At 39.6% G+C, this 27,912-nt stretch overlaps 1 protein-coding gene across 1 annotated transcript in view; it reads right to left on the bottom strand.

Moving 5' to 3' along the window:
* Positions 1-1,495: 1,495 nt before the first annotated feature.
* The window catches only part of Trpc4 (transient receptor potential cation channel subfamily C member 4), a 137,160-nt gene continuing 110,743 nt past the window's right edge, over positions 1,496-27,912 (bottom strand). Inside the window, exons 5-10 of the mRNA XM_052180968.1 lie at positions 27,587-27,900; positions 20,694-20,889; positions 17,655-17,849; positions 4,301-4,342; positions 4,104-4,193; positions 1,496-2,369 (exon numbers count right to left, since the gene is read on the bottom strand). Of these exons, the coding sequence (XP_052036928.1) occupies positions 1,656-2,369; positions 4,104-4,193; positions 4,301-4,342; positions 17,655-17,849; positions 20,694-20,889; positions 27,587-27,900 (1,551 nt within the window). The 3' untranslated portion in view covers positions 1,496-1,655. The remainder of the gene's footprint in view (positions 2,370-4,103; positions 4,194-4,300; positions 4,343-17,654; positions 17,850-20,693; positions 20,890-27,586; positions 27,901-27,912) is intronic.

The following is a 27,912-nucleotide window of genomic DNA, read 5'->3' on the forward strand; positions in this document are numbered from 1 at the left end:
TTTATGGAATTTTTCATAACTTACTGTCAAAATAGCAAGGCTTCAGAATTGATAGCCCTCTATGTAGATATTGTTTTTCTGGTGTTTATATTTGGGGAGCTGTGGTGAAGGGAATGGCCCCCAAGGGTATGCAAAAGCTCCACCACAAACCTTCTGTTATAAATTGACTCAGTTTCCTCATTTGTACCTGAGTTGAATGGTAGCTCTTTAAATACCTCCATTTGTATTGTACACATAGAAGAATGGCTGACACCCGGTACTGCCGAAATTTCTTACTTTTGGTCATGTTTTGATCCATGCTAAATTACATAGCTTCTGTAGTCCACAGAGACAACTTCTAAAGTAAAACAGACTCAACAGTTTTCATTTATTTGAAGTGTGCTAATACTTCAAATGGTGAGGAATCTTTCTAAGAAGGCTTAGAAGAGATGTATGTAGCTAATCTAAACTGTAGGAGATCACCAATGCCACTTTTAGAATATATGTAAATATTTTCCTTTCAAAAGTCTGGGAAGCAAATGAAATCTAAGGAAAAGTCTCTCATAAATGACAAAATAAATGGGAATTAAAAACTTTCCATAAGGAAACATATGGACTGTATCAATTCCACTGATGAAGTTTCTGAGATATATTAGTTTTAAAGAAACACATTCCCAATACTCAGGGAAGTGGGAGTTGTTGGTTCCTCTACCAAGTGTCAAGGATTGGTCAGAGCATCAGAAAACCACTTCCTTGTATTTAGATTCTGGGTGTGTATGTTATCTAAGTACTTAGACGATCAGAACTTGTTATTTTATTTCCAAGAGTTTCACAATGAGCTGGATCTCCACAATGTGGACAGAAGGCCATATTTACCTTGGTTCAACCTAATTCTCACACTTTCTTTCTTTCTTTCTTTCTTTCTTTCTTTCTTTCTTTCTTTCTTTCTTTCTTTCTTTCTTTCTTCTTCTTTTTTTTTTTTTTTTTTAGTTTAGGGGAGTGAATTTGATGACAAAATGCCAACAGATTGTCAATCATCAAGACAAAACTTTCTTTCACTATTGTAAATATAGTCTAAAAGATCATCAAATTGTTTCAGACTTTCTTTGTAATAGAGGGTTGGAATGGAATCCTATGGGTAGATGGTTTCCTGTTTTAACAATTGTGTCTGATAACTATTTACATGTCCAGAAGAAGTAACTCGGTAATAATGGTTGCTTATTAAATTATTATGTCAAGTTGGATGGAAGTCTTCAGTGAGCAATCACCTCTATCAATTTCCCCCCAAGTTATGAAAACATCTAATGTTTATTATTTCAATATATGCTGTTATGCATATAAAAATATCTATTGCAGGAGTCACTTACCACATGAAATCAATTGCATTGATTTTAATTGAAAAAGATAGCTAAAAATTTTCTGTGGGTTATTGTAACAATACAAGGATAAAAGGTGCATTTATTTAACAGAAACACTTGTAAAATAAACCATGAAAGCAAAAGCAGGCTAGAAAAGAGGAGGGTTCTGCTTTGTTCAAACATATTACGGATTAATATGCCACAACGCATAAACATTAGAAAGTGTAAATTAGCATTTGATAATGGAATTTCAAACATTTTGCCTGCCCAGAGCACTATGGAAAATATGTATAGGTACGGTAAACACTCCTCCAAGTGTCACAATCTTGTGGTCACGTAATCTTCGTGGGCAGCTGTGTCCGTGGGGCTTAAATCATAGTCTATGCTTGAGTCTTCCTCCTGGGCGTGTTTCTGCTTTGGTATAATAGGGACGGTGTCTTCCACCACGACCTTCTCCGACTTGAAGGAGGAGCACATTCTCTTGCCTACCTGTAAACCCAAAGTGTCCGTATTCCTCTCTCTATGGTCTACTAGCACACACTGTTCATTGAGACCAGGAATGCTGCGGTCACCCCGTGAAGCTAATCCTTGGGATTCCAGCTGGATATTTCTCTCAAGTGCTCCTGCCGCCTGTTGACGAGTAATTTCTTCTGAAACAGAGAAGATTTGGTTTGCGTTTTGCTCAGCAGCATTTTGTTTTGACCGTCTATGAAATAACCCGAAGTTTTTGATATCAGCCACAAAATTCACTTTCCTCTGCTTCTCCCTGGGCGGCTCCTGCACCACCAGGGCGGAACCATTGCTTAGGTTATGTCTCTCAGAGGCAATGACTGCCGACCGCGGGTGGATCAGAGTGGTTAAATCAAAGAGGCTGAGATTCTTTCTCTTGTCCTTGTCATTACCTTCGCTCTGGCTCTTCTCATCGGAGTCCGCTGAACTCGCCGCGTTGGCTGACTGTATCGTAGAGAGCTTGCTTCCTCTGAGCAATCCCAGAACTTCGAAGCGGAAGCTAGAAATGTCTTGCTTTAGTTCCTGAATGAAATCCAAACGACACGTTTAGGTGCTGACTTAAGGAAACATCATTTTCTAATTTCGTAGATCTATCTGAAATGGTCCTGTACCTTTTGAACACCCAGGGCTCTGTTCTCCTACTTAGAATTTCAGGCTTTTTCTCTGATACCTGGTGTCATGAATTTCTCTATTGGCATTTTCTATCCCAGTACGATGGTTATTCTTTATGGCTAACATGACGGAGCAGAGAGATGCCTAAAACGTGCTTCTGGGTGTGTCAGTGGTGCTCGATAAAGACACAGGGCCCACTCAGTGGATGAGTTTTAATATGGATTCATAATACCATGGCATTTAGGGGTAGGTAGGACCTACTGGGAGAATGGAGATTATGTTGGGCATATCCGTAGGCCCTTTCTTTTCCTGGCAGCCATGATAGGAACTGTTCTACTCTGTACTTTCTGCCTTGATGGACCAATGCTTCTCAAACCATGAGGCAAAGGAAATACTTTCTCTCTTGAGTTGCTTCTCTTTAGTGTTTTGTGACAATGATAAGAAAAGCAGCTGAGACACATAGAGACATCTTCTAAAGGGCGACATAAAAAGAAACAAAAGCAAGTGTGCTCTGTCACTGTTCAGTGGGCTGACTATTTTCTTTGAGACAGTGGTTTCAAATATTTCCTCTCTGGAGTCTCCTTCTAAATGTCAAGCCACTTCATGGACCCGGGGTCACATGTTTTAATGCAGTAATTTTTTTCTATGAAGAAGGATGTGCAAAGTAAAAATAACATGAACCTTTGCCTTCCGAGAAGAGAATCTCTCTCTGTTCTCATTACCTTCAGGGGGGATGGGCAGTTAGACCAACCATTGGGTTCAGAAGTTCTGGCTCTGATCCTCATGAGGGTCTGAGATCCCTATATTTTTTATTTCCTTGGGAAACCTTTTTCTAAGCTTCTCCCCTACCCGCAAGCCGCACTGTCTTCCAGGACAAAGGGAAGCATTTAGCCTCATACTTGAGATTTACAGTTGTAGAAGAATATTTTAAGAGTTTATTTAATTCCAATCTATGCTGTCTGTTTGGCAGTTCCTCTCCTTGCTTACCTCGCTGACTGTTTAGATGTTGTTTCTATAAAGATCCTTTATGCTTTTATTGTTTTGATTTTATCTGTAAAATTGCATTAACCTTAAAGAATTCCTCCAAAATTTGTAAACAGCCGTGTAAAATAAAAGAATCCATTTACATTTAATTTTAAACATACCATTTCCTATGTTCACTTATTTCCTCTCACAAAACGTTAAAATTAGGAAATGAGGTTCAAAGACTAAGCTTATAAGTCGCAATTAACGAAAATCTTATATCCCTGCCCCTAAGAGCTGCAGAGACCCGGGAAGCTTGTGCCATTGGTAGTAGGTTGGTTAGTAAATGCTTCAGATTTAGAAATCATACTGATATACAAATGAGAAGCTCGCTTGGCACAGCGGGGAATGGAGGCGAGGGTCAGAATGCTGCCAGGGACTAGGGGTTTCCGTGCCACTAAGTTAAGCCCCCTTCACAGTGTGGGTTAAGTATGTTTCAGAGCAACTTGGGAATATTTCTCTACTTTGCAGCTGTTTTTCTGTTCGTCTGTCTGCCCTCTCACTTAGTTCTGTGGAAGTTTAGTTTAAAACACAGGAGGCATGGCCAGGTGGGTTTGTAAATCTGGCCTTAAAGGCCGACTCCACACGCTGGCTGCCTCCGTGACGAAGGTATCGCATTACCTTAACGTTCTCCTCCGTCAAGCCTTCTTCGGTTTTTGCCTCCCTGATCATGGCTGCCACGTACCGCTTCACCAGATTCCTCATCACCTCCTGAACGACAGGGTTGACATTCAGTGCACGGATTCACTTTCTGTCCCGAGTCAGATCTGCATTTCGTTTGAACAGCCATTTCAGGAACAAACACAAGCACTACTTACTTGGTATTGGTGATGTCTTCTCAAGTTATCAGCAGCACGCCGCTGAAAAGGAAAGGACATTCCCGTGTGGTTATACAGATACATTATCATCCTCAAAGTTATTGCTTTCGCAGATAAGGCTGTTTTGTCTTCTTCTTCTATCACCAAAGTGGGCGCAATGAGCCCTAGTCACAGAGAGGCTTCATGGGCATCCAAAGAGTCACAAGTCTATAATGTATAGGACTCTTAAAGCAGAATAGATTAACGGTGCTAGAAGTGGGATTCTGGGAAAGGCTGCAGGGCCGCGAGAGAATAAACTAATCATACTAAATGCACATTCGGCATTCCTAGAAAGACTGAAAGCAGAGACAGGAAAAAAACAGGGGAGGAAACCGAAGTGGATTAGTGTTTTCTCATAAATATCAGCACAGAAAAATAATAGAAATTGGTCATTGTAAGTAGCAACACACAATCTGAAATCTTGGAGGGCCGTGAACTTGCAACAGGTGCAGTCATACATCCACTGTAGGGGCTTTCTGTTTTAATTAGACAAGATTTACTAAAATCAGCGAATGAGGAGCTCACCAGACATACTACGAGTTAAATGTACGATTTTGAAGGTCATGACTCTGACTTTCAGCTACCTTTCACCTTGTTGCTTTGGAGATAGCACCCAAAGAAGCCAGCGTGTGCCTAAGTCTTCCCTTTGAGACGCAGCCACCAAGCTCCCCACTCTGCTACCTCTTGGAAGAGACTGAGGTGGTTTAGGAGCAAAGGTGGGTCTGCACACTACATCAGCTTTTTTAATACAAAATGGAAAGATAGTTGATGGCAGACAAAGTCCATTAAGAATTGAGTTAAACAACAAATGAGATTAAAACTTTACATTCTCACCTTTCACAAGTATTCTAAAAGCATTAATAGACATCTGTCTATGGTGACCCCACTTGATGCATTTTAATAAGCAGGGGCATTGATTCTTAAGAAAGAACACTGAAAAAAGTCAATCTAAGTAAAAACATTTCTGTAATAAAGGAATTAATTTGGTATATTTTGAGAAGCTAAGGGAATAATAGTTCTCGGTTTTCTAATAAGGCTTTTGATCTTATTCCTTAATAAATATTTAACCATAGGCTGATAAGATGGAATTTTAGAAAGAGAGGTGCATAAATGTAAAATGATATTTTAAAAATATATTTTATAAGTCAAAATTCTATTCTACCGGGCCTAAGCAGTGTCTGTGTTTCAAGACAAGCAGTGATTTGTAGGAAGAAAGGAAGGTGGTGCTTTGATTCCTAAAGCCACTAATTCACTACATGGGAACTGAATTCTCTCTATGATTAAGATATCCAACAACAAAAACAAACAAACAAAAAACAGAACAAAAACAAAAACAACTAGAATATTAGACCATCTTGAAGAGTGTAGCATACAAGTTGGACCACCAGATGGGGGTGGTGTCTACCTCCTGACAAGACAAAACCCAAGTTAAACTCCAAGAGAAAAAGCATTTCCGGAAAAAGACAGTGGCCTTCTAGACCCTGTGGCTTTGCTTAAAACAAAGAGAAGTACTAAATGAGTTGTATGTATGTATGTATGTATGTATGTGTGTATATATATATATGTGTATGTATATATATATATATATGTGTGTGTGTGTATGTGTGTGTGTGTGTGTGTAGCTATAATACTCACTAAAAATAAATATTCAATATCAGCAAATGACTTCCAAGATACTTTAAATATGTAGACCCTGAATTTAACATAGAACCAGTTCAGTTGGTCCACCTTCGCCGGTTTTAGAAACTTTCTAACAAACTAGGGGCAGGATTCTCAGACACTGCTCAGCAGAGCTGCAGCTCTGGCTTATCAAAAGTCATCTGAGGTCATAGTTGAGCTTTATTGAGCATTAAACTAAGATTAGGGTTGATAGACTCAAAGTTATGAATGATAAAGATATCGTGGTGCATTTAGACATTAAAATGGGCACAGTTTTTCTCACATTCTAGAACCTTCCCTAATATGCATAGTCGACATTTTTAATTCAAATATGCAAGAGAATAAAAAGCATAGTTTAAAGTGAACCATAATATATTTGGCTTGGGGAAAAAAGAACAAACACAAAAAGCTTATCAGAGAAAAGGAAAGGCATAAGGAAAGCCTACTTAACTAACTGGGGGTTCTATTCTGCAGGTTAGGTTTAAAGGTTTCCTTACGTCCACTTTGTGCCAACTGATTATTTTCTCCATCTCCTTGGTAATTACATAACACCTTTTAACCTTGGGATATTATATCAGCTGTTTAATGTCAATATCCCTGCTAGAGATGAGATAATCACCTTCCTAAAGAAATGGTAAATCTGAGCCAACACACTCACTTAGCAATAGACATGAAGTCTGCTTTCCTGTCCTATCTATGCCCTTCCCTAGTGGCTCGGCATAGTTCCTTATTTTAGTTTCTGGTTTTATGAACCCGTCCCTATTGTCTGCATTTGAAGTGGGCAGTGGTGTTACCATATAAGGACATGGAGTTAAGGCTAGATGTGGATGCCCAGAGGAACTTTAAAGTTGTGCAGTGAAAATAAACTCATTGGGGAATTTAGGATATTAAGAAATATGATTCACAGCATCTGTCACTGGCATTATCTTCCTTCATCTTTCCATTTCTTCACTTATTAATTCACTTATTAATTTGTGTCAATTCACTTAGTGATTGACACAAATTAAAAATATTCCTGTATCTTCAAACTTCATCAATTAACCAATCTGGATTGCTTCTGAGGAAACATAATTTGAGTGCATTTGCCTCTCTTTGAGAGACTTTTATGTGCTTCGTGCTTATCAGAGTACTTTGTTATGGTAGATCATGAGATGCTGATACCCTGGGAATGAAGAGAGGTGGGAAAAAGAAATTGGCTTTTAAGTGATACAGCTGGGAATGAGAGGACGGTCAAACTCAGAAGTCAACCACTTATTGTAGAAGTCCAGGATCTTTATGAGTAGCTCTGCATGACATTGATTTGAAACAATCTCGGCGGATTTTCTTTTGTCTCTATGGAAGAGCTATTTGCTTGTACAGCCAATTTAAAATACACCATGAAGTGGCCTATATTGCTCATATAGACAATATTCTTTCAGAGGCAGGCAGAATCCTCTGAATAGTAAATTGAATAAAGCACACTTAAATGGCTTGTCCTCTGCATGGTGACGGAGTGAGTAAGATACAGACGATGGAAATATGTCATTTAAACATGGTGGTGACGACTGTGTGTCCCTTGAACATGGGGGAGGAAGAGGTAATATTGTTCAGAGGTGAGAGTGTAACCAGAAGTGGGGTTTCCAGCTGAACATGAGGCACTAGGATTTTGACAAGTCGAGATAGACAAGTGTCACTGAGAGAAAAAGTATTGGGAAAGTTACTCTGGGTTCTTCATGAGAAACCTCTGATGACACAGTGCAGTCAGTGGTCCTTTGCATCTGGCTCTTTAATTAACCAGGTGCCATGGGAAGGAAGTGTGGCTTCTTTGATAGTGGTCTGGCACCAGGCAGTTTAGAGCTTTGTAGCTTCTGGCCATGGCCACAGATCCTTGGCATTTTTGTTCTGGAAGTTCTCTCATTCAGAGAGCTTTACATAGTACCTGTGTCTGCACATGACTGAAATCTTACAAAGCCCTGATGGCCTCAGCCTACATAAAGCTATAGTAAGCTGTAGATTTTTTTGTGTCTTTAAAAATCCAGGTATGTTATGTGAATATGTTTTTGTTTTAATCCCAGGTATGAGATAAGAGGCGGCTTCACAGCAGGTGATTATGATTTACCTCATGTACCAGCCAGCTGCAGATGGTTTAATTCTTGGGAGTCTGAAAAGGAAGAGCCCCTAGATAGCTTAGAAGTGGCTGTTGATCCTCCTACTGCTCCTAGTTGCTGTGGTTGAGGTTTGCTTCTTAAGCAAAACAAGAAGAAGAAGAAGAAGAAGAAGAAGAAGAAGAAGAAGAAGAAGAAGAAGAAGAAGAAGAAGAAGAAGAAGAAGAAGAAGAAGAAGAAGACGAAGAAGAAAGGGATGAGGAGGAGGAGGAGAAGGAGGAGGAGGACAACAACGACTATGACAATGACGACAAAGCAGCAGCAGAAGGAGATATCCTTAGAACAAACATTGGACTGGCCCCATGAAACATAACATCCTTACTCAGCAGGAACTAGTCCATTTTGTTGCTGAAAGAGGTGTACCCCCCTTTCCCCCTAACCTTCCTCTTCTACCTAGAGTTGGGGGGTTGGAAGGGATTAGTGTGAAATAGGGTTGGAAGGGAAAGAGAGGTATAAGAACCCAATAAAATAGCTTTAAAAAATAACACCACCAACAAGCTCATATTCCAAGGTACTAGGGGCTTGGGATTTCTAACTTAAACATTGGAAGTAAGAAGAGGAAGATAGCTAAATTCATGTATACCCTTTGCAACACACATAATAAATTGTTGCCAATTAGTGATATCTTTAAATGACATCTATCAGACCTACCTCAAATATACTTGGGATATTTGTTGCCTTGCTATGGGTAAAGATCTGCTAACTTTCAAGAGCCTTCTTCTATTGTCCGAGAAGAGACTGCATCATTATTGTCACTGTAACAAACCAAAGCTTGAATTGACTGAGGTGTGTTTATAACAATAATGTAATCAGGGTATTTAATTGAAAAGCACTAAGTGAATGAGGATAATCAGATTTCTGTGAAGCCTTTGCAGTGCTGAAAGTTGCATTTTGTAGCTTTTATTTTTAATTAGATTGGTTGTCAACTCTGCCTGACATTAAAATGGGCCAAGATCAAAGACTTAATTTAGCTGGAGTCTAGGGAGAGTATTTTGGAAGACATACACATGGTGGCATTGTTGTTCTCTTTGTCAATAACCTGTATGCAGCTGGATCGCATGTGGATTGTTCCCTGGTGGGATGGCAGACTGAAGGTACCCGCGTGTCAGGTTCCACCTGAAGTGTTAGGCTTCATTTGAATCATAGAACTAATGGGAAAAAATGAAGTAGTAAGAAACCTGAACTGTGCAAGGGAAACTGAGGTTCCAACAGATGCAGAGAGAGGTTCCTATGAGCTGAGAGAGAGGTTTGCAACAGGAGAGGGGCTCTGGGGGATGCACTGTGACATTTGCTGGCTTTTTAGCTTCTATTTTTTTCCAGGTCTACCACGTGGAATGTCAGGCTTTCTGCAAAAGCTGATTCCCTGCAGTCAATGTTCAGGGTCATTTTCTTTCATTTCCACTCTGGTTTCTGTCTGTCACTAAGTTCCCGGCCGGCCCATGAATTATGCCTTTTAGTCTTTCTCTGCTCAGTGAATCCTATTAAGGATGCAACCTGCTGTGCTCTCCTTCAGAACTGTAAAATGGCTAGGGGCCAGTGCAGGAAGGAATCTTTACTCCAGAAATTGCAGTTTGACTCTGCTTGAGACGAATTTACTTAGTGTCCTCTAGAAAATACTTTCTCACCACCGCAGCATGCAGTTGTGAATTCCCCTTCATAAGCACACATTCTAAATGTACAAAATAAAGATGCAGGATGCCCAGATGCCATCGTGTCAGGCCAAGTGATCAGAGCCTCATTCCTGAAGTTCCAAGAGCACCAAGCACACCCCATACCGCCCCCATTTGAACAAGCAAATTGAAATGTGTAAAAATGAAATCCGTCAAAAGTGATAATCAACTGCACTTTTTCATAGAGTCCTCTTGGTTTACAAGAAGGAAACAATATTTCAGTTTCCAAGCTGCCTCTGGAAAGTCACAGTATTTCAAAGAATCTGTAGTTCCTCTACTGCAAATGCTAAAATACAAAGGATGAATTACAGATTACTGAAAACTCCCAAATCTTCTTACAGAAATTCCAATTACTGTGTCAGAATTTTAGACTCCTTTTGAAATATAAGTATATTCAGCTGACTTATACATATGCACACATATATTACATCCATATTCATATATGTATAGATATTATATCTTACACACTACCCTATTCCAAACATGAGAGTCAATGTTCTTATAGCTTGTGCCCTTGATAGTGTATGACAAGAATGACATGTGCCATGTATTCCCATGATGTTCTTATCTTAATCCTCACAGATGAGAAAATATCCTTGGTGTGAGTTCTCAACCAACTACATGTAAATAGCTATTTTCAAAAAACAACAACAACAACAACAACAACAAAAAACAAAAAATCAAGTTGAATAAACCATTCCCAGCAAAGCTTACAGCAGTAACTCAGGGGAACCAGGGTTTTCATGGATGGCCGCTGCCCTTTCTGTTAGGTCCATCCACAGACAAGCCCACTGAGGGAAGTGAAGCTTGATCTGTACATTTTGACAAACTACCACTAAAGATGAAGTATAGGCAGGGACCACTGTCTTTCTTCCTTTACAACTGATGGGGAGTGGGAGGGGGGCAGCAAATTCACAGGTTCTAATTCTCTTGTCACTGACTTAATTAATTGTATTTCTGTGGCTACTGCTGACTCTTTAATTGCTCATCTACATCCAGAGGCTGGCTGGCACTGGACGACCCTGAGACTCTGCTTCATGTTTTACTATGCACAAAAGAGAAGATCACACAGTGGAAAATCTAAAACTCAAGAAATGCCATGGTTTTATCAAAGATATGGTAGTTTGGGGTGTTACTATGTTGCCCTATTAACTTAAGCATCCCAGTTACAAACCCACCCTGTCTGCAGCATTAAGATTGTTTCACTTTAATTAAATGCTTTGGGAGAGGCATTACCTTAGCCTTCTTGGCCTTTAATTAAATGTATTTAAGCCATTCCAACAATAAGCACAGAGGTTGATTTTTAGCTTATAAAGCTGAGACAGATCATAAGGCTTTCTTTGAATAGGGATTTCTCATTAAATTTTCAATCTAAAAAAGAATTTTAGATGATTCTGGTATAAGCTGGAGTCTGAGGACTAAAGCTTTAGCACCACTGAAAGCACTGGCAAACATTTGATAACGGACTATAGAGATGGCACCATGGTTAAGAGCACTGGCTGCTCTTGCAGAGGGCTCAAGTTTGGTTCCTAGCACGCACATGGTAACTCACAACCATCTGCAACTCTGTTCCAGGGGATTCAACACATTATTCTGACCTCCAAGAGGGCATAGATATACAATAAAAAGAAAAAAATTCTCAGACTCATGATTTTGTTATCATTTGATTAGTGTACTCTCCGTAATTGGCCTTCCAGTGGGATTTTTATGATTGCCTAGGGAAAGAACATCTGTCAATAATGGGTGTAGTTCCTTCATAAAGGTTTTGCTCAACAATAAAACATTTCTTCATCATTTGTTTTCTTGCATAAAGTAATCAAGTGAAAGGCTGATTTACCTGAAAATATCAATTATCCATCAGAGGAAGTCTGAGGTTAAGACAAACATTAGTTAATTATTGAATCACTATTGTCAGGAAGCTTGAACGACAAGATGAAATCATCAATAATGGCTCTTGGAGGGTGACCAGGGCAGTCACTCCCAAAAAGACCTGTGGTTCTAGACTCTTTCTGAGGATATGCATTGAATGACCAGCAGTGTGAATTCACACAACTTATGGGTGACAAGACTCTCTAAATAACCACAGTAAGAAGGTTAGAGAGAATGCCTCAAAGATCATCATCTCTGGCTGAATTGTGAATTATTTGAAAGCATAGCATAAATTTACACATGTTGTGGGTCAGAGTAGAATTCAAAACCACCTGTTCAAATCAGGGCTTTGAGTTATAGTCACCTGAGATCTCTGCAGGCCTCATAGAAAGTTCAAAACTTGAGTGTGAGACCCAGAAACACGCTGTTCACTCCTCAGACTTTCCAGGGAGTAAGAGAGGGTGATGGGAAGCCAAGTACACTGAGAAACAAAGGACTTGTTTGTCCCCCCTCCCCCTTGCTTCTGTCCCCAAGAAGCTTTGTCCCTAAGGGATCATGAGAAACTGGATAAAGTAAACAAGTTGTTTTCTAAAGAAAATGGTGGAACTGGCTGATCTCTAAGTTCCCTTTGGGGGATGATGAGAACGGATTTTAAGACTTGATTTGATTTTGGAAATTGCATGTCACCAGTCTGGTGTGGAGTGTGTGTGTGTGTGTGTGTGTGTGTGTGTGTGTAAACTTTTACCATCAAGTGTCCATGCTGCAAACTGTCACAGAGGTTGGTCAAATGTGACATCACAACTGAGTGCCCTTACAGCAACAGCAATGACTTTGCACCCTTTGTCCTCATTAACTCTTCTACAGTCTGAAAATCATCTTTTTTAAAAAATGAAACTACATGCATTAATTTTGTGTGTGCACATGTGTGTGTGTGTGAGTGTGTGTGTGTGTGTGTGTGTACAAGTGTCATAGCACATGTACAGAGGTCAGAGGATAATTTTTAGGAATTGGTTCTCTCCTTCTACCATGTGGATCCAGCTCTTCAGGCTTAGCAAAAAGCATGTTTCACCACTGAAGCACCTTTCTGGGTCAGTTTCACAATAATCAATTCATGTTCTTTTTGTTTTGTAGATAAAAGTAAGCTATACAAATAATCTCTCTCTCTCTCTCTCTCTCTCTCTCTCTCTCACACACACACACACACACACACACACACAGAGAGAGAGAGAGAGAGAGAGAGAGAGAGAGAGAGAGAGAGAGACTCACACCATAACTAAGAATTAACAAGCCAAATTATTACATTTTTAGAGAATAGAAAAAAACCAAATTCTGAGTTTGGTTGGAACAAAGGTTACCCAAGACCCTTAAGGGGAGAAAATAAGGGCTGTTTAATGTTGCAAAGAAGGTGGAAGAGGCAGGTATAACTCAGAACATTTGGTTTGACATAAATTCTCAAATCACTAAAACATGCACAAGTTTAGGAAAATATTGCAAAGGAAAAAATTAATAGTTTGTTGCCAATTAGCTTAAACTATCTTACTGTGAATCAGATGGGAGCCAAAAATGTAAATTTAAATGTAGAGAATCAGAAGAATTTTTGTGTTTTGAGGACAGTAATCTACAGTCAAAAAAAAAAAAAAAAAAAAAAAAAGAACCTCTGGAACTCACACCATTTAAGGTCTCCTTCTGAAAATTGAATTGGTCCATTAATAGAAAACTGAATATCATCTGTGGTCATGTATCTGTGATCATGCACCTTGAAAGAACTAAACTTTTTCTGACTTCAGAAGCAAACCAGGGTTTGTGTTCCTCAGTGCTGAGAAGGGAGGAAGTCCAAGTGAATTTCAAGACCTTCCTTGCACCTAAGAACTGGAGGTGCCATAGACTAGTGACTGTCAGAGAGGGTCTTTGGAGACAGCAAAGAGGCAGTTCTTAGAGAGGTCCTCTAGCCTTTGTGTGGACAGAACAGGAGGATATAGTATTAAGATGAGAGTGTAGTAGATTGTAACAAATTTCAAGGGCATATTAAAGCCCCAGGTTCCCCCTTGATTTGCCTAAAATATGAAAGACACATTTCCATGAGTCAGTTTTCCTTTTTTCAAAATCAAAACACTTGTATGTGAAGTAATGTACTAGGCCATATTGACTAAAGGAACACAATTATTGCTGTCTTTTCCCCTTGAAGAACCATTTAAAACAATCTTAGAGATTTAGTCAGGTGTGGTGGTGCAGCCTTTTAATCCCAGCACTGGGGTTGTAAAGGCAGGTACATCTCTGAGAATTCCAGGCTAGTCTGGACTACATAATGTGATCCTGCCTTTAAAAAAATCTTATATTGAAATACAGTAAATATATTTTTACTCCAGGAAGAAGTAAACTGAAAGTGCACATCCCAGAAAACACTTTGCACATATTTTACACACAATGCCAGTTATTGCATGCATTGTTTGTATAGCATCTTGGGTATTACCACATTAACATATTGATTAGGTTTTTTTTTTAGCAAATATTATTGTAATATCTTCACTGCTGTACTTTCCCCACTGGGGCCTTCAAGAATGGGGTCCCACCTTCATATTTCATCTACACCTCAAATTCTAGCTGAGTTACTGACCTGAGGAACATATGCCATTGTTACTTACTGTGATCCCAAAAGACTTTTTCTGTTCAATTCACTAGTCTACAATATTTTAAAAATTACTTGAATTTAACACAGCTTAGTGGACAAATTAAACATTTAAAGTAAAAGAATTCTACTCTTTCTTAAAATCATAAGACAGCAAGTTTTTAGGAGGCTTCTATGTTATTTTCCTAATCCAGATGTGATTTGTATGGTCACATATATTCTCCAACTGTGATTCCTCAAGCTCAGAGGTCGTTGTATATAGAAGCAAACAAAACCACTCTCCTGAGCAGCAACTCTCTCATGCCAGTCTCATTAAATTAGAATTGATACTGGGTTGAATGGATAATTCATGGCACGCTCTGTAGGAGAGAGCTGGTGAAAGCTAATCATAAGCTGCTGTGTGAGTGTATAATCAAGGACAAGAGGGAAGCCCCTCACCTGCCAGTGCCAGCACCACAATCCAGGCCCAGTTTCTAGTTTTACAGCTTCTACACACTTTTACTGGTGTGTTACTTCTAGATTAATCCTATCCATGCCATTTTCACATTCCCAAGGCCACCTCAAGATATATAGCTGCCACATTGGCCCAACGTGACACAGGCAAGACTCTCAGACTAGACACATGAAAGAAGTCCACATGCCCAGGTCACACAGCAAAACAAAAACAATAGAAAAGGCCAAGACATTATGTCCCAGTCTCCAACCAAGCTCCTATAAGAATGGTCTCCAACAAGAATGCATGTACCTGACCCTAACCAAGGACTCCTATAGAAATGGTTTCCAATGAGAATGACCTGGATAAACACAGATTTTAAAATAACACAGGATACAGATTTCAAAATAATCCTCATAAACTTCAAAGAAATAAAGAAGTTTAAAAAGACAAGAACAAACACCCCAATGAACTTAAAGAGATAACTTAACAAGAAATGCCTAAGTGATGTTCGATAAAACATAGACATACAGTTGAGTGAAATGACAAAGTCAACTTAGCATTAGAAAATTGAATTCTGTAAATAGAAAGAAATATTAAGAAGAACTCAAGCTGAAAGGGAGCTGGAACTGAAAAGCCCAGATCAAAGCCTTTGCTGCTACAGTAGGCCAAGTAGAAGCTTTCAGAATACCAGGACCTGTGGTGGTTTGAGTATTAATGGCCCCATACACTCATATTTGCATGCATGGTCTTTAGGTATTAAGACAGAAGTTGGTACCAGGAATTGGAGTATTGCTCTGACCATGCTTGCTGTTGGTGAAATGTGGACTTTGGGGCTTTAGATTAGGAAAGCATTTGAATGCTCTAAGCAGGATTGATGTGCCATAGTGATAGGAGCAGGGAAGATAATGATGGCCCTGCTCACGAGGTTTCAGAGAGAATATTAGTAAGTGGCTTAGAGATTGTTCCTGTGATATTTTGCCAAGAAACGTGGCTCCATTTTGTCCTTTTAAAAACTGTCTGATTGGGGCTAAATTGAAGAGATTTAGAATAATGGCATTAGCAGAGGAGATTTCAAGATAGCCTAGTATGGACTGTGTTTCATGGTTATTAGTGGCCAGTCCCATGGGAATCTATTGTGGAAAAGACTAAGGTGGGCAAGGAAAACAAAAATAAATGTACAATTTGAGGAGAAAAGGAGCACCAAGAAGTATAATAGAGAAAACCCCATTGTTCAAGGTGATAAAAATGTTTAAAGCAAAGCCTGATCTTATATGAAATAAAGGAAGTGGTCACCTCAGGGCAAGACCCCACACATATGCTTCCAACTTGTGAAAAGTAAAGGAAAACATAAGCTGTGAAGAAAACCACTGAAAACAGACCCTGTTAAAAATGTATTTGAATGGGATGGCCAAGTTCCAGCCCCAGAAAGCAGCAGCACTTGGCAGTTTTTGAATATAAGAAAAGGGTTATGGAACCTCCCTCTTAGACTAAGGAAAGCTACTGAGGCTAGGTGTATGTTAGGGCTGCCCTTGCATAGAGCCCTCTCTTGCATGAAGCTGTGAAGGTGAATCCTGGATTTCATTGGAGAATTCAAGATGTTGGAGATGCAGAGCTGTGGAATACTTCCCGAGGAAAGCTGTAGACCAAGTGTGGAACCATCTGTGCTGCAGTCAACAAAGCTGAAAGGAGTTGAAAGTCTGGAGAGCATTTTGATATTAGACATGGAGATACAGAGTTTGGAGTTTACTGTGCAGCTTTTAGGTCTTTCGTTGGTCCACTGTTTCCTCAATATGCTCATTTTCACTGTATGTTGGAAGTATGGGATCTGGTTTTTTATTTTACAGGGGATTGCAGTTAAGAGATTGCTTTGAGTCTCAGAAGAGACTTTCAACTTTTAAATAGGGTTGAGTCTGTCACAGACTAAGGAGATTTTTTAAATTGGCCTGAATGTATTTTTGCATTATAATATGGATGTAAGCTTATTCGGGCCAGGGAATAAAATATGGTAATTTGAAAGAGAATGGCCTAAAATCGGCTCATATATTTGAATAGGTAGTTAAGGGGTTATGTTGTTTGATAGGGTAGAAGATATGGCCTTGTTTAAGTGGGTGTGGTCTTGTTGGAGGAATCCTATCACTGGGGTTGGGCTTTGGGATTTCAGAAGCCAAAGATATCCCGAGCCCCCTGCCCCCTGTGCTGCCTGCAGATCCAGATATAAAACTGTTGAGTTACTTCTCCAGCACCATGTCTGCCTGCATGTCGCCATGCTTTGGACCATGATGACAATAGACTAAATCTCTGAAACTATAAACAATCCTAAATGAAATGCTTTCCTTTATATGAGTTTGTGTAGTCATGAAGTCTCTCCACAGCCATAGGACTGAAGGGAACAGATCTTAATAAAGACTTATAAAGGTTGTAGCTGGCACACCAACAGTCAACATCATCCTGAATGATGGAGTCAGTGCTAGACTCTAGGACTCGAAGACACTATAGCATGCATCTTTCCTCATAGCCTCTACAGTTTAGAGGGAGAAAGACACATGTGTTAGCTATGGCACAGATAAATCATTGTTGCAATTGCAGAAAAGCTAGAAAACAGGATATAGAGAAAGAGGGCTGTGGCCCCAAGCCTAGGCTAACAGAATGGGGTTGCCTCTTTGAAGAGGGTGGATCCTACTGAGATGTAAATTATGTCTTTCATTCAGAAAACAAGCTGGGGAAGTGTCCTAGCTTCTCTGTCAGGGAGTTGGACACAAGCAATGTACAGTTAAACTTCACTGTGCTCAATCAGTCAGGACAAGAAGTCATAAGTTCTGCCCATATCATATCTGCCATATTCAGTAAAGAATCAAGTCTACGCGAACACATGCTCGACAGCTTTTTTAACACTAATAGGATATGCCCTTACCCCAATTGTCCCGAAGCTTTCTGGCTTTCTTCTCATCTTTTTCTTACATAAGTGTGTCCATATCCACTTGACCAGGTACCACAGGGACTTGGGGCTTGGGATGACATTGAAAGGTGTAGGCAGGGTACCTCCTTCTTCAAAGTAGCTCATCCAAAGCTTTGTTCGAGCAAATTTCCATTCTATATCTGCATGGTCCTGAACGAAAGACAATGACAACTGCAGACAGGCTTCATAATTCACAAGGTAATATAAACTTCACAAAACCTAATGCTCTTGGAACATTAATTAGATGGCTTATAAAAACACTGCTAACTCCCAGAGACCACGGCTTACCCAGTAGGGACATATGTCACTGTCACTCTGTCCATCCTTCTTCATGGAAACAGAGATCTACCATTGTGTATTAGAGAGATCGTAGTGATTAGTTACAACTGGGAGCCCATGCTGCATTTCTAGCCCTGGAAATTGCCTGGTTCAGCCTCATTAGGTGCCAGCCAGAGGCATGGCTTTACATCTCAGTCCAGGCCTTGTACAGTGCTTAGTTGAATGCCACGTGCACAGATGCTCACTGATGAGCATTTGGTGCTTCAGGGAACGTCTTCACAGATATGTTTCCACATGGATAACTCTTTCAGACTACTGGTGCAAATTTACAGAGAAATCCCACCAACACACAATGCAGCATACTGCCCCCAACACAGCACCGAGTCTGGGTGCAATTATTATATGAGAGCAATTAAGCAGGATAGTTGTGTTCCGGGATGGTGGCCAAATATAATCTGTTAGTCCAGCATAATCATGAGGCTACATGCCTCGTACACCATTGCTCAGTTCAAGTTATGCACCCCGTGGAAATCTAGAACAGCAGAGGAGGCACATTCTCAGCAGATCTATTCTCTCTTCTCAATGTTGAAATTATTTGATAATTTCTTTTGTTCCTGTTATACATTTTGAGACAATGAACTTTTAAGAAATCAGGTATATGACTGATACACAGTAGATGCATAAGAAATTTATGATCAATGTAAAAAGAGAAGGTTTTGGTTACAGCTTGTGCTAACCTCCCTCTGTTCTTTGATTTACCCTGTGGTTCTGAGGTGTGGGAGGCAGGAACAAAAAAGAGGTCTTGCAGAGTCAGTGTTGTGATTCTCGGACACACGGGCTTCAATGCTCAACATGCAAACATCCCACGAGGGTTACCCTCACATGATACTGAGGGTTCGCTAACTCTGTCCTGACGCCTGCCTGTCTTACAATAGTTTCAGAGTTTGGACTAAATAAAATGGAAGCTCAGAGGATTGTTTTCCATCCACTGCCTAGAAAAACAAGATTCATTAAAAAAAAAAAAATCTATGAGTCAGTGTCACACTACTCTTGAGTAATGTTTTCTTCTGGGCAAAGCTGGTTCCACAGGACCCCAAATGTTGACAGTGTCTCTGTACCTAGCTTGGCAGTGATGAGTTTCTGTTCTTTTCTGGTGGTCTGGATATATGTGGTATCTGCCTAAACAAAACAAAACAAAGAAAAGAAAAAACCCAAACCAAAACAAAAAAATTAAAATAAAATAACCCCCCCCCCAAACAAAAACAAAAACAAAAGTTTCAGGCTCTTGGATGTTCTATGAGGTTCTGTATAGCCACAAATTCTTGTGTTCATACCCAGGTTAGCAGAGCCAGAGGAATTCTTACATATATGAATCAAACACACAGATGTTGGATTTTTGTGTCCTGCCTTTTTTTCATCAGTGAGAGGTAGGAGAAAAATTTACCTCTGTGAAGAAAATCGAACTAAAATTCAGAGTTCCACTTGACCAAGATCATAGTAGCAGTTCAGAAGTTCTGCTATAGACTCGGGCACACCATAACTACTGCTACGTGGGAAAAAATTGGACAGCATCTAGTTATGCTGTGTACTAAGGTGTGACTATGAAAGACCTCTCATGCATGTTTTGTGCCATAGTTTGTTACAGTTTGTAAATATAGCTGTTCTCTGTAGACTTAGACCATGAGTTCATAAGTTCAAAGTTTTATATGGACAAAGACCCCACCTCCATTGCTGCAATGTTTCCATAACAATCCTTGGTAAAGAGCACTTACACAATCATAATCAGTCAGCTAGTAAGCCATTTTTCTTATTGATTGTGTGTTTTGTGACACAGTATCTCATGTTTTAGCTTAGGCTGATCTGGAACATACTATGTAGCTCAGGCTGGCCTTGAATCCAAAATGGTTTGCCCATCTCAGCCTTCCAATTTCTGAGATTATAGATTCAAACAATTACACCTAGGCAGAATTTGAAAGATTATGAATAAATCATGCTATGTTGTTTGCAAGCCAGAATTTTAATATTATATATCATGTCACATATTGGTCTGGAGAATTAAAGATAATTTCTATATTTGTTGTATTTACTAAGCTTTTAGAAATTTGATTCCATTGGTCTATGCACCATGTGTGTGCCTGGTGCCAGTTGAAGCCAGAAGAGGACATCAGATGCCCTCGGAGTGGAGTTAACAATCTGTCATTAGCGCCATGTGGGTGCTGGGAATAGAACCTGGGATGTTTAGAAGGGCAGCCAGTGCTCTGAAATGCTAAGACATCTTTCCAGCCTCTGATTTTTTTGGATTTAAGAAAAAAACTTTTCTTTCTTCAGCAGATTTATCTCTAGGATTTATTTTCATCTTTCCAAGCTGGCGTGAGTTGGTTGATGCTGAGTTAGCAGATCACAGGCACAGAGACCATGCTGAGCCTGATGGGCTGCTGCTAAGTGACCCATCTCATTCTAAATGGCTAGACGGTGGTGGCTCCCTGGCAGCATAGGCTGACTTATTTTCCCTGTTACTCTGTGTATAAAAATAGATTAATACACAGTCATGTATGCTATATTACTGCTTATATACACCACCAATTAACCATTTACAATTCTGATCTTTCATCAGTAGCAGATTGTAGTTTTATTTCTTCTGATGATAAGATAGAATAGAGGTGAGAACAACATATGCAGAAAGGATATTGAATTAAAAGTAAATTGTCAACTTACAGCAATTAGTTGGTAAGAATTATTCATCATAGCGATTAACATGTTCAGCAGGACAACCAGAGAGATGACATTATATGTGCCAAACATGGTGGCCCCAACAAACTCAGTGAACTCATGCTGGGCTTTGACATTGGTAACATAGAGATTGATGAGTCCAAATATTGACCAAAATAGGGATTGTAGTGTCTCAAATAACCTGGAATAAAATATGAAAATAGTAATGTAATCTTTAATGTATATTATACATATGTATATATATGCTATAAATTTAATGCAAAAATTACAAATTAAATTTAATAAAATAATTTAAAGTATTTTTATCACACTGATACAAAATTATACTACTTTGTCCTATTTACTATACTATTCAAAAGCACATTGAAACCTACATTTTGTTTGCTGGAGCAAATGGGTAAAGGAGAATTCAGACCTTGGGAATATATGATTGCTGTGGTAAGAATAGTTTATAATCTCTCACATGATTGGAGAAAAATACAGAGATAATAATATAGTACTCATGACACATGGAAATAATGTAAAGTTTCTTATCTTAGCATCTTTATGGGACAGTCACCCTTGTTGACTTTTGTATTGTCTATGGTCTGTTTTGTGCTGGCCATGCTGGCAGAAATACACAATTGCATCCAAGAACAATTGGATTAGAGTGTCTAAAATATTTACTATTTGTTCGTAGACAGCTTGCTGAGTCCTGTCCTCCATCTCTGAAGGAGTGCTAATAGGAAAGCTTACCACCTGATGAGAGAGGCTTTTTCTGGTTTCCTTTTAGTTATGAAAAGATTAAAACAAATTACATTTGTTTTTCAGATCTTTTACATTTATAACTGGACCTGTATGTAGTATGCTGCACTGGAAAACAGATAGTGTCAGAGTGCTTATGTACTATAATTTATTTTAATTTCAAGTCATAGTTTCCTTGCTCAGGTTAAAAAGTGAATTCTAATTGTTTTATTAAAAGGGAAATTTCCTTTATTTTAACCTGAGAAAACATAATAATCTCAACATCGTTTGCACCCAAATTAAGAATTGTTCGTTTTAATGTTTTGTGTAACACATTAGCATGGTATAGTAAGATGATGGTAAAGGTTTTAGACTCTTGGAAATGTTCAAAATAAGACTCTATTTACATTTTATTAGAAAAAAAAATGAAGTAAAAAACCTTGGGGCACCTAGCATGGAGAGTGAGGAGGTGGAATTTCAGTCTTTAGAAAGACCAGGCCGAGACTGAAATCCCAATCGGAAAGCAAGTCAACCCACATTCCAGTTGCATAGCTCCCTGGTCCCTTCTGGAGCTGCCCACCCAGTGAATATGAAGTCATCTATAGTCAGATGACCCAGAAAGACAGAAGTCATTAACCTAAGGGGAACATGAGCAGACTTCCCCTCTGGAGGACATACTAAGATGATATAAGTGCCTGAAGAGCTTGAGGTAGAGTTTGGGGATGGAACCCTCCCAGACCAGCTGTGTTAACGCTCTTCCTAAAGCCGTGTTATCGTCCTTTCTCAGAGGTCCCGAGGGCTCAGTTCTGTGTGTCTGCTTACAGCAGAATGCCTGTTACTGACACAATTCGCTTCTGGCCCTCATGATCAAAGAATTTTAACCAAGTCTAAATGGCCACTTAGACCTTATTTCTACAAATCCATTCCTTTTTTTTTTTTAATGAAAGCTTCATATTTCAATCAGTTGAGAGGCTCATTCTAGGAGATGAAATCGAATTTTTCTTTACATTTTAGAAGAGTTAAATGCTGCAATAGATAACTGTGATAAAGGTGCTGCTTCGACCACATTTAGTCGGAAGGAAGGGTGCCGCGTGAGGAGGTGAAGATGTGTCCCAGGTGGGTCCCCAAATTGTCATGGAGACTCAAGTAAACTCATCAACTCTAGACAAGTTCATGTAAACAGCTTAAATTGGTGCAAGATTCTAATTCCTTAAGTTTTGCTAACTCTTAGGCATCCTTTGAATTTAATATGATTGACTGCATCCTTATTAATAGGACTATTAATAGGATTAATAGTCATTCTTATGATGATTAATTCTATTAATCATCATATTAATAGGAATATATAATGATAATGCAGATGTGTTTGTCCTGACATGAGTGAGCATCTCAGGGAGTTTCACACAATGCTGCTGAGATTTGCTTCTGTAGATAAAGCACTTGCTGTTCAAGGCCCTGCCTGGAGTCCACATCCTGAGCTCCCACACAAAAGTCGGCTAGGCTTGGCTCTTGCTTCGGGCTCAGAGAGAGACATACCTCAGTGAATCTTAGAAAGATGTAGGGAGACACCATTCTTCAACTTCTGTCCTCCTAATGAACATGCACACGTGTGCAACCATACATACACACATGCACCACACAAGAAAGAAAAGACCAAGTTACACAGCAATGACACGAAGAGTGCCTTTTCATTTTTGCTGCCTCCTCAAGTATTCCCATAAAAGCAACCATGCAGATTAAAGGGCTGCCATGGTTGAAAGTCTCCATTTGTCTCTGTCTGAAAGAACTAATTTTTTTTTTTCAGAGAATGGTCATCAATCGTTTAGCAAATGTCTGCGGGCATTTAAAAAATTAAGATTCAGCATGGGAAATGCAAAAAGACATTTTGTGACAACTATAGAATTTCTTTTTTTTCCTTCCCTTTTGTTTAGTAGGATGAAACTGGGGAGATTTATAGGACATTTCATCTAGCTAAAATATATCTGCTTCTTTGGTGAACTAAGCTCCTGGTATTAAGGTATCCCTGAATGAGTTGTTTCTGCGTTGGACTTTTATGTAGGTTAATATTTCAAAGCCATTGCTTCCAGGAATATTTTAATCATTACTGATTCTCGAATCCACAGAGACCCACACTGTCCATAAATTTTGGGGTTATTAACTGAATTGCATCTCAGAGGGCCTTAATGTGGCTGAGATTTTCCACATTGTGTTAGTGAAAAGAACTGATGTTTTTAGGAAATGCTCATTAATTTCCCAAGGTAATGCCACAACCTAATTTACTGACATGCCACAAAATCTGTAGTGATTTCTAAACTCAAGACACACTTTATATGGGTCAGGGTTTTGGTTTTATCAAAATAGCATTTTATTTATTCCCCTTTGAAGGTATTTTTCATTTGTTTTTTTTTTTTAATGACCATGATCCTTCTTGCCTAAATGTTGAGAACTAGAGAAACAAGATAAAGAGAAAAAAAAAAGTCTGGTGTTCTGAACTGACATTTCCACTTGTCCTAGAAGACTGACAGGACAAGCAAACAAACCCATGCTGAGACCCTACTCAACATTTAATTTTTGTTATCTACCTCAACAAGGTCATATTAAAATACATAAAGTACGACCTTGGCTAGCCACCCTAAGACATTAGAGATTTGGGTCCAATTCCAATACTTACAGATGAGCTTTGCTTAGTCAGAACTGTTCTAAAGCTCATGCCTACCCCCTTCACAGGAGAGTCCCTTAACAGTGGACAGTTAGTAAACTTCTGCATAGAATTACTTTAGACACCATATAGTTGGTGTCTTTTAGTGGCATCCAGTTTCTTCCTTGTCAGTGAGAAAACTGTAAAACTCATAAGGCGTTTAGAACTGCATCCATTTGCGGGTGACAAACACAGTCTTATGAAACTCAAAGCACAGTCTATACTCACTGAGAGTGCACAACCCGTGCTTCTGGGGTGTGTGTTAGAAAAAGCATGTCTGGAGAAGAATGAATATCTGAGAAATGTGAAGGCAAAATAGGAGGCAGTGGGCTATAACAGTAAAATAATACACTGGGGATTCAGGACCTATTTGTCAGGAAAAAGTAAAATAATGTTAGGACCCTGGAAACAAAACTTAAAAGGGAAGTAAAGGCCAGATCACTGAAAGATGAGATGGTCCAGCTAAGGCCAGAGGTGAATCTGGTAAGATGCAGGAAATCATTTGGGTATTTTGAATGGTGGGGCCTCCTAATCTCAGTCTCGAAATACCTTTTCTGAGAAGGAATTAGACAGACAGACAGAACAGGACAGGACAGGACAAACTCAGTTGGGCAGAGAATGTAGACTTAGGCCTGGACAGTGAACAAGGGGAAATATTGACAAGATAATGATGGTGGGAGACCCTGGCTTTAAGACCCTGGGAACTTAACAAAGGCTCTGTGATTGGAGAGGGAGGGAGGCACAGTGCTAACCCCCCCCCCCCCCCCCCCGTTCCTGTTTCACTTGATCTCTGTGTGTGTGGATTATGGGAACACTGGCAGAAGAGAGCTGGGAGAGCTGGGAATGAGGAAGGGACAGTTTGGAAAGAGATTGGTGAGCTGTCCCTCACTGGAAGTTTTCTTTAGGAGTCACAGCGCACACGACATAAGAAGACAAAGCTCCGCTAGACCCAGCAGTCAGAGTGCCCTGCCCTGTGACTTCTTAAGTGATTTTGGTGAAGTCTTGGAAGCAGGAGCTAAATGAAGAATGACTGAGAGGTATAGAAACATGTTCATTTATACAGGGTAACACGGACGAAAGGAATGAGACAGACCACAGCAGTCTGGGAGTTAGAAGTAAGAAGTTGATGAAAAAAATGAGAAATGGCACTCTCCCCAAATAAATACTGTTTCAGATTTGCTACTGTCTTTGGGGACCTCTGATGATAGTACAGACACTGTGTTGGGCATCTTATATTAATCAATTTTAATTCCATTTGAAATTATGAAACAATGGGTAATAAAAAGCTGAAAACTTGTAGAAGAAAAACTGAATGTGAAAGAATGCAGACATCAAGTGTAGATGGTGAACAAGAGATGCCAAGTGTCACCATATGTCCCTCTTACAGTGACAGACATCTGCTACATAAAAGCAAGGTCGGCTAAGGATAAGCTTAAGCCTGAGGCAGACTATTTAATAATATCAGAGCTAGTTGTATTAGTTAGCTTTTAATATCATTGAGAAACACACAATTATCATTTGCAGGGAAACATAATTTAGATGAAACATCTTTGGGGGAGGGTATCAAATGATTTAGTCCTACAATATCTGAGATATGCAATCATCTATTGCCTTTCAAGTCATGAAAGAAATCATGGGTACAGATAAACTAAAACCATACTTAAGTTAAAACAACCTAATGAATTTATTTTGGGAAAAATGATATCAGCTAATTTACATTGGAGATCTAAACTATAATGTTTTGGTCTGGTGTTATGTTTGATTATTTACTAATAAAACAATATTAGGAAGAAAAGGATGTCTTGAAATTTTAGGGTGTCATAAACCAGGACAGTGTCAGAGTAGCCTGTCAGAGGAATCAGGGAAAGTGAGAAGGACTTGATGGTGAATGAGATCTTTTCCATTAACTAACAAAGGCTGAGGGAGGGAGGTGACTCAGTTATTGGTGCTGTGTAGAAGATCCTTCAGGAATACAGTACATGGGAAAGATGCAGCAACCACATGGGAGGAGGGCTCAGCAAACAGCTTATAATGGGCTATGCACTTCAAACCAGCAAAAGTTTAAAGAGAGGTGGAGTTGGGGAGAGTGCACTCTGTCAGAAAGTCACAGAGACAATCAGCCACCAGACAACATCCAGAAACATTATAAAAGGCATATGTAGAGAGAGGTGGTTCTGGTCCTTATGAACCACCTGCCATCATTGCCTCTGGCCAATTCACAAGAAAAACCCAAACACACACACACACACACACACACACACACACACACACACACACACACACAGAGAGACAGAGCGAGCGAGCGAGAGAGAGAGAGAGAGAGAGAGAGAGAGAGTCATGAAATAATTCCAGCCACCTGAGCCAAGATGCCAGGTAAGGTCCTAGCATACAAGGGAGCCACTGAAGGAGGAGGTTCCACCACCTCCCTGCAGCCCAAGGTCAGAGAGAGCAACCTGAGGACAATTGAGATGAGACATGGGGGAAACAGGATTGCATGGTTTCTTATGACTGCTAGTTTGTATCAAATCTAAAAGGGTGAGATTAACTGTGCAAATAAACAGATGTTGGTTAATTAAAATGGAGTTTTAAATATCAGGATAGAAACAAACAGATGCAGGATTAAACCAACTAGAGCATTTTAGCTATGGGTGATTTAGATTATATGAAATGCCTGCTTTCCTTCCAGTAAGGAAATTGCTCTGATGCACTGAGGATAACTCTATGAGAGCCCATGAGGAAGGTTATTAAGGTGACAAGACAAGCATGTGTTCAACTGTGATTGCTGTGTGCAGGGAAGCTGCCCAGCTTCTTAACCTACTAGCCTTCGATTTCTCACAGTGGGAAGGAAATGGACCTCTGGGATGGTGGTACAGACACTAGTCTTTCATGAGCATGGGCTGCCATCAATCCTGCTTATGAAAGTCACCAGAAGTTGACAGTGGCTGCTGAGAACTGTTCATCCTTATGCAAGCTTACAGGAAGATTTACCTAGGCAATAATAATGGATAGATCTGAGAATTCATTTTGGAGAAATTTTTACATGCTCATGTTTTTTTCATACTGCTCTAAAAATCAAAAGAAACATAAGAAGGGCCACGTGGAAATACACAAAAGCATTTGGATTTTTTAACAAGATTGAGTGCACATGCATACTTATGTCAATGATACATAGGTTTCCTTTTAGAATTCCACAATAAATATATCCCTTCCTTTTCATGAGGTCATTCAAAAGAAAAAACATTTACTATAACTTGAAATAAATGCACCCAGTATTTTTTTTCTTAATGCGAGAAGTCTATGTTTCTATTCAGAGCCATGTTAATTCCATTTCCTGCATTATTCATAGCTTCAATTCTCCATTTCCTTTGCAATCTTTGTGGCAAACATTTGTGACATCATACACTCTCAGGTCTGCCCAACACTGCCAGGAGCAGCGCCTCTCCGACTTCCGACTTACGTGGAAAAGGCGTTGTTCTGCTTCTCGCACCGTATGCCTTTGCAGCTTAACCCCTTTGTTTCTTCATAGTAGAAGTACAGCTGATTTAGGCCATTGGCGAAAGCTAGCAGCACGAGGCAGTAGATGAATAAGAACTTCAGGATGTCCAGAAGCATTCTTCCCAGAGAGATCTGCAGAGGCCCCAGGTGAGAATTGGCAGTGAACAGAGAGATCAGGCGGAGGGAACTGAAGATGTTTGCAATAGCAAATAATGCCTCTGCCACCAGGGTGGGGTGCCACATGTCCCATGATTCCCGTGGGTTCAGAGCACTGTACTGAAGAAACAG

This window comes from Apodemus sylvaticus, chromosome 4 (assembly GCF_947179515.1).
Source record: "Apodemus sylvaticus chromosome 4, mApoSyl1.1, whole genome shotgun sequence".
NCBI lineage: Eukaryota > Metazoa > Chordata > Mammalia > Rodentia > Muridae > Apodemus > Apodemus sylvaticus.